Source organism: Lotus japonicus, chromosome 2, assembly GCF_012489685.1.
Source record: "Lotus japonicus ecotype B-129 chromosome 2, LjGifu_v1.2".
NCBI classification, from domain to species: domain Eukaryota; kingdom Viridiplantae; phylum Streptophyta; class Magnoliopsida; order Fabales; family Fabaceae; genus Lotus; species Lotus japonicus.
In genome coordinates, this window is record NC_080042.1 from 85739441 (window position 1) to 85747256 (window position 7816).

Here is a 7816-nt window from a genome sequence, read left to right on the forward strand (position 1 = left end):
TTTGAAAATAGTTTTTGAGAACAAATAGGTTTTAAATTTTTTCTATTTTTAAAAACATAACATAGTTTTCGGAAATTGTAATCAAACAGGATAAAATATGTTTTATGTTTCAAACTGTTTTCGAAAACAATTCTCAATTTCAATTTTTAAAACTAAAATACTAGAATAACTAAAATATGTTTTCTTTTTCAATTTTTAGTTTTTAGATTATAAATTTGTAATGTTGAAAAACATCTAGGGCATGATTGATTGCAATTTTTAAAAACTGTATTTAAAAACTGGTTTTCAAGAAAATAAGTACCCTAAGAACTTCTATCCTTTTTCATGAGCAAATTATATAAAATAAAATAGGATGAACAAAACGCTAAACAAAGAATTTATCAAAAGAAACAAAAAACACACTCACACAATCATAACATGTTAGAAGAAAATTACCAAAAAAACGCACTTAGCAAATCCTAATATCCATGGACCTGGTTAATTAAATCCCTGTAGAGAAATTCATAGATTTCTGAAATTGGTACTGGCAAAACTTTCAAAGAATCAACATTCGAATATAAAACTTCATCTGACTTAGCAATTTTTGGTCTCACAATATAATTCACCAGAGCATCACAAGGATAGTTTTGTTCTCTTACCACCCCAACCACTCTAAAGTCGTCAAAAAGAGTCTTATCACAAATAATCGCTCGGATTGCAGTTGCTTCCACAACCAACCTAGACTTGAGCATTTCCAATTTTATTTCTAACGGTTAATAGTGTGTTTGCAAACACATCGTAATACTATCAAGATAATTTCAATGTGAAGCATGCACCAAATACAAATAGCATGTGTAAGTGTAATAGAACCTCTACCAAGTTATGAATGTAAGACAATGTTCGTCCTAACCTCAGTGCCTAGTAGACAAATAATAAACAGAAGAATCAACCCATTTATGAGGATTCTCGTCTGTGATACTATACACATACCTAATATCAACTCTTTTCTCACATCAAATATCAGTCTACTAAACCATACAGTAAGATCATAAGTGTATAAACAGAAGTAACAACATAGCTTCTCCCAATCCTATAATAACGAAAGGAAATTTTATGCTGGTTCGTTTGTACTTGATTAGAAGTGTAAATAGTATTTTTTTATAGGCAAATGTTAGTTGTTAGAAATGTTAGTAAATTAGTTCCTCCTCCGGATTTGAACCCGAGACCCTTCACCCTCATCCCACCCAACCCTTATGTCTCTAGTTCTTTCCGCTTGAGCTATCCTTCAGGGGCGTGTAAATAGTATATGAATTCAACATTAAAATATAATGTATCAAATAAATGGTAACACCTAAAAAAAATCAAAAGCAAAGGCATAGAGAATTGACTTAGTTTCAGGATGGTTGAATCTCAGACTTGCACAAGCATGTTTGTTCAAGTCTCCACCTATTCAAAGCAAAACAGAATCAATGGGTTGCATTGTTACAATTACAAAGAAATGCATAACTCACCTTGACAATGTTTGAATCGGATAAGGTTCTACCGAGGCACAAACCAGTTGACATTGATCCACAACCAGAGTACAAGTCAAGAAACTTCAGCTATGAATCTTTATTTTCTTCACAATTGACAACATTCTTATGGTGAGAGTTCATCAGATCTTCCAATTTCCCTACTAGTTTCCCTGCTTTATGAATTGCAAGTTTGTATGAGACTCAATTTAAAATAAAAAAATTGAGAGTAGCAAATAAAAAATCTAAGACAAAATAAAAACATGATGAAAATTTAATAAATGTAGAGTACGACAAAAGATATTGTGAATCACAGTAGTGTTAGCACTTTCGTCCAATAATTACTTTGGTTTAGTGCCATACAACATCTATAAATAAGCAACAGAAGATAACTTACAGTGTCTTTTGCTCTATAGGACCACTAGGTGGTGTAATGTAATGTCCCTTTAATAGCCTCAAACATCTCAACGATTTTATAAATACATTTATCTCCTCTGCCTGAATATAAAAAAAGGAACCAACCATATCCTTGGAGTTGCAAGTAAAGTATATGAATGGGGACCACAAGGACAAATTTCAAGCATATACATAATTGAGGTATGCTTTGACCGGTAATCAAATCAAGTAGTAAACATATATGAACTTGAATACTTCATTCACATTTTAATTGACGTACACTCACACCAAAAATGAAATAGGAAGAGAAAAAAAATGTATGTGATATGATTGTCGAAGGAGCAACCTTACCTTCCCTCCCCATGCCCACACTAGCCCAACTACATTTAAATTTATGCCTTTTTTTTTTGGGTAAAATCAGCTTCGAATAAGAGATGTCCATCATAATCCACGAATACGGAATATTACGGTGAGCCGCAAATACTACTTCCTTAGCCTGTTTTTTTAGTTTACCTTTGTGAAAAATATATTATTTCATTTGTATGTTTTTTTTAGGGTAAATGACGAAAGCAATTCAAATTCCATACAAGGTCTGAGACACTGGACCCATTAGTGGACCGACGCTTGAGCCAAGCAAGCCTACATGCTCAATTTACTTACACAACGTTTACCACCAGTCCACCATACTCTTCCCCAAAAGCCCAATCAATTAGTTATTCTACCCAAATTTTTGTTCTTACATTTGACATTTGTTCATGTTAATTTAATTTATCTATCTGAATGTAATTGATTATATCATTATAGATTATTGACAATCATTTCCATTAATTATTTAGATCCAAATGATTTATAGTTTATTTTGTAATTTTACACTATTATTCATTATCTATGACTAATCTCCTCATTCGGGATGCTTGCATTAAACGATAAATGGTTGACTATTAAATATGCTTCATTCTCTTAGGTGCGAACAATGAAGCACGGACTCGGACACAGACATCCTAACACAACACGACACGGCTAAACTCTACAAAAGAAGACACGGGGACACCACGTGTATATATGATATTTTTATGAAGCTAAAATTGCTTTGATGTTTTCTATGTAAAAAATGATAACTTATCTAGAAAGAGAGCTAATCTATCCACTGGTTTTCACTCCTTTATTAATCGTCATCATTGAAAATACCTTTGACTATGGTTTTTCAAGTGATAAATTAGAAATTTCTTCCATGCTTCACTCTTAAAAATTATATATTTTTTTAAAATACAAATGTCCTAAAGGTGTCCAGCCAAGAAGAGGTGTCGGCTCAAGTGTCTGAGCCGTAAAAAAATAGTTTTTTATTCTGACACCGCGAGAGAAGTGTCTGACACGTGTCGTGTAAGTGTCGTACAAGTGTCGGTGTCGTGTTGGTGTCCGACACCGGGACACTTCATATGTGAGAGGTGTCCTTGCTTCATAGGGTGCGAATCAAACCTCAGCCTCGTTAAACTGATTTTAAATGTTTTAACCTAAGAATATGTCATTCCAAATGTTAATTAAATTGGCCAAGGGAAATCATTAAAGATAGTCACAGCAACCATCCAGTTTTCCTGCAGAGGCATGAGATGGAAGTGAAGTGAGCATAGCAATGCAAAAAGAGAGAAAGCGTGAAGGCTGACATGATTTTTAATTCACATAACATCTTATTCACATATATGGAGTGCTTGTGTGAGAAATGAGAATGGAGTGAATTGACTCTTATTTGCATGCGTTTTGTGCCCTCGCAATAATGTGGGCATTACATGGGGCCTTTGCTGCCCCTCTAAGTTAAGACAACTCTATGCTTTCATTACTTCTAGTTCCCCCACGTAGCGAGAAAGCAAAGCTTCAAATATGAATAGGCATTCATTAAGCATCTTCCTCCTATCAAAAGCAATTGAAAATTAAGCAAAATATATGTATGCATTTGATTACTAACACTGTAACACGTGTGGTTGAGACCATTGTGTAACTTAGTAACATGACACTGAGGTTGATTATTTAAACTATTAATTTCAATGTAATGATATATGGCTGAACATCTGATTTCTTAGATGTTTTTAAGATTCCTCCCAGCTTTATCTAGAAAAAAAGGTATAAACATATCATTCTTTCTCAATTATTGGGACCATTCTTACTTAGAGCCATATCAAGATGATAACAGAATAAGCAAAAGCTCAAGTCAATACAATATATTTTATTACAGTAATGTCATTGTTGTTCCAATTAATCTCCAATAGTCCTAATCTTCCTCCAAGCACTGGGGTATTAAATTTTTCATCTACACATAATATATTGGTCATGGGCAGTTTGGGGATTATACAAGTTTCAATATTGGGGATGGGGTCTGCTGAAGCAAAACCTATAATTCTGTTCCCCTTCACTAGCCTCCTTTTCCCAACACATAAATTCAAGTTCAAGGAACAACGACTTCCTCAGAAACCCAAGACATTATAAAAGCCAGTGCAACCACCCACAAGTTTTCACCCAAAAGCTACCTTCTATTCTGCTTCCAAGTGATTTACACAAAGCCAGAGACACAAACATGAACCTCATTGGCTTCTCCTTACTCTTCCTTTCTTTTGCACTCCCCTCTACAGCTACAGACCAAGAAAGAACCGCTCATGGGCTTGCTTACGAGAACACTGTAGCTTTTCCACCATCAGCATATTAATTCTTTCACCCTAATGAACGAAAGCCGGAGAACAAAGACCCATGCATTGCATCCAAATGTTCGCCGCTGCCTCTAGCATCCCACGTAGAAGCTACTCAAATATATGAAAACAAAGCATCAGCACAGCAGAAAGGCGGGAAACTAATCGGAGCTGGCGCAATGATTGGCATTATCTTTGTTGTTGCTTTTGCTGTGCTTGTAGCAATGGGAGTTTACTATGTAAAGGTCACTCGCGAAGCCAACATAAGTAGAGCTAGTAGTAGTGTTCAATCTCATGCTTGATATGACTTCTATCATTACAAAAAAACCTCAGCTTAGAAGAGGCATTCTACTCCAATTTCCATCCAAACCTCAGAACTCTTTTCCCTAACCATATGTGTGTTTGTACCATCTCTATTTAGATACACCTATATCACTTTCTTCATCTTAGAAGTTAGAACTAGTTCCCTTTTCCCGTTGTCTATGATTAGCCCATGTATCTACGGTTACAATGGATCTCAAACTTGAATGTTGTCACAAACAATTATTAGTGTCATGGATTTCCAATTTTGTTTCTAACTATTAATGTAGCATTCTACTTCAATATTTGACTTTTAAAAGGAAAGCGTTCTAATTGCAGCACCTGAATCAAAATTAAAACAATAATGAAGTTATTCAGGGTCTGTTCTATCTATTCCCCCAAAGAAGCGACCAATTTTATGCGGTCTCTAAACAAATGCTTTATTAATTATTATTCAGCATCTACTCTATCTATCTATCTCTAACAACTTGAACCTAAAAACAGTCTGGACTCCAAAGCGAAAGAACCACACTAATACAATGCCGATAAAGGTGTGAATCATCAAGTGAATTTTACTGACAAAGGCACCAGCACAATAACACCATTCCAGACAGAGATAATGAAAGAAGATTTTGATATTCAGAAATTTTTAGCACTCCAGGGAAGAAAAATAAGGTATTTTGATGCATATATTGAAGGAACATACGAACAAAATTACATTGGCCTTCTAACATTGTCACCACTGCCCGTGTGTAAAACTGTTTAACAAACAATTCAGAATACGCAGGCGAAAAGAATAAGACCAAGTATAGCTTGTTTTGACATCACCACTACACAATATAGTACTTAGAGTAGTAAAATCACTCAAAACGTTTCTACCATCCACGTGAGCTGAGAGACTTTATCAAAGGTCCAAAAGCCTGATCCACAGTCTTGTTCCATAAGTGTGCGAATTCAGAACGTGCTTTCTTCCCAAATATCGGTTCTCTAACCTGGTAAAGCATGAAACATAAATGTAACAAAACAAACATGATATTCGCAAGTCAAGGATAACACAGCATGATAGATTGAATGCCCAATATTTCAAATATAGAGTTACTCAGGCCAGTGGACTTTGAATTTTTTTTTTTTGGTACACAGTGGACTTCCAATTAGATAGAAAATCTTCGAACGATAAGATTAACAAAACACAAGGCAATTCTAATTTATATAGCAAGGGGGTGTAAATAAGAGCTAGGCTTTATCAATATCCAGAATAATTGTGAACGTAGCGGCCACCTAGAAAAACAAATGATGCTATACTACAATGCATACACCTGAGTAATCTTCCCAGTATCTTTTATCTCATTATAATTCCCCTTTGGTGAAAACTTCACATCAATCACAAAGACAAACATGAACTTGTAATTTTTCCATAACTATGAAGTATGCCTGTATAGCTAACCACCAAAACATAAAATCCTATGCTTATATGGTGTGCTTACCCAACACAACAAATTATGGAATTCAACACAGCATATCAAGAAATTTAATATAAAAAATGACAGAATTGAATAAAAAACTGTGACATGATTCCAATGCATTGAATGATGAGATAGGGAAAGTGAAAGGGTTTTACCTGAGATTGAGATTGAGAATTGGAAATGGAAGAGTAGATGTATCTGCGTTGCTCCAATACAACCGCACCGGTCAAAATCACTCCGAGTGAAGCACCTAGTAGCCGCTCCTGTATGAAAATTCCACCATTTTCAACAAATCAATCAAAACTGAAATTTTCAGAAACCCTAAACCAATTTTCTGATTTTGAATTGATTATTGTAAGATTGAAATTCATAGGAGAGTTTTTTGTACCTGGGTTAGAATGCTGATCATCGTTTCTTTGCGAATCGTTATCGTTTTCCTGCAATTGAATTCTCGAAACAATGTTCAGTTCTCACCCAACTCTTCTTTCGATCACTGCGTGTGTTTGGTTCAAGAAAACGAATCGCTTTTCAACGACGTCGTATTTGTGGAAGGCTTATCGGTTCTTGGGCCTTATTGTTGGACTGCTGAAACAACGTTCTGAACCCACAATAGTTTTTCCAACGAAACTTTTTTTTTTTTTTTATATTTGACCAACAAATAAACTTATTTTTATTGGAAAAGAACTCATGTTTTTATTTTCTCTATTCGCTAAAAAGCACTTTTGGCCCCTGATGTTTCAACTTTGTGCAAATTCTGCCCTTACTTTATTTTTGTCGATGTTTCTACCCCTCATGTTTTCAAACAGTGCATTGTCTACCCCTCATGTTTTCAAACAGTGCACCGTCTACCTCTGACGGAGGGGTAGACGGTGCACTGTTTGAAAACATGAGGGGTAGAAGCATCAACAAAAATAGATAGGGGCAGAACTTGCACAAAGTTGAAACATCAGGGGCCAAAAATGATTTTTAACCTTCTCTATTTTAATGTTTTAATGACATCTTAAATTTTTTGTCAATAAAGCAATACTTCATTAATTGAGGAGGTTGTGCTTGCCATAAGGTTTAAATGACAACTTCTTAATAAAGAGCAACACCAAAATTCTTTAAGCTACTTAGCCTTCTAAAGATAAAATCTTTTTTGAGATCAAAGAAGTTGTTGTGCTTGTACGAAAAGTTCAACAACTTCTCAAGTAAGAGAAACTCCATAAAATTTGAAGCTTATAAAACTTCAAAAGTTGGAATCTTCAATAGGAGTCCAGTTATTTATTTTAAGTGCTATGAGCATTAACATATCTATCAAATATGAACGTCCTTTTTTTAAGGACAAAAAGAAGTCTCTAATGACAATACTTAGGGAAAATAGACTATAAGGTTTTGGAAATGATGAAGCCTATATTTGCTACTCGGTTGGAGCATCAATTGGAGAACAAGAATCATATGATGCTGGAGAAATTGAGGAGATTATATGTGAAATTGGTCTTTAAGAATCTTT

General features: G+C 34.7%; 1 protein-coding gene across 1 annotated transcript; it reads right to left on the reverse strand.

Annotated features, from left to right (window-relative positions):
- Positions 1-5526: 5526 nt before the first annotated feature.
- On the reverse strand, positions 5527-6871 carry LOC130740409 (uncharacterized). The gene is made up of 3 exons (XM_057593007.1): positions 6713-6871; positions 6480-6587; positions 5527-5853 (listed from the first exon to the last, which is right to left on the reverse strand). The coding sequence occupies exons 1-3, from the start codon at positions 6731-6733 to the stop codon at positions 5737-5739; spliced, it is 246 nt and encodes an 81-aa protein (XP_057448990.1). The 5' UTR covers positions 6734-6871; the 3' UTR covers positions 5527-5736.
- Between the last annotated feature and the right edge of the window lie 945 nt (positions 6872-7816).

Excerpts from the sequence above, each read along its gene's own strand:
- LOC130740409 (XM_057593007.1), bottom strand. The coding sequence starts at position 6,733 with ATGATCAGCATTCTAACCCAG. Across the intron at positions 6,588-6,712 it reads TGATCAGCATTCTAACCCAG|GAGCGGCTACTAGGTGCTTC; the intron begins GTACAAAAAACT and ends ATTTTCATACAG. Across the intron at positions 5,854-6,479 it reads ATTCTCAATCTCAATCTCAG|GTTAGAGAACCGATATTTGG; the intron begins GTAAAACCCTTT and ends ATGCTTTACCAG.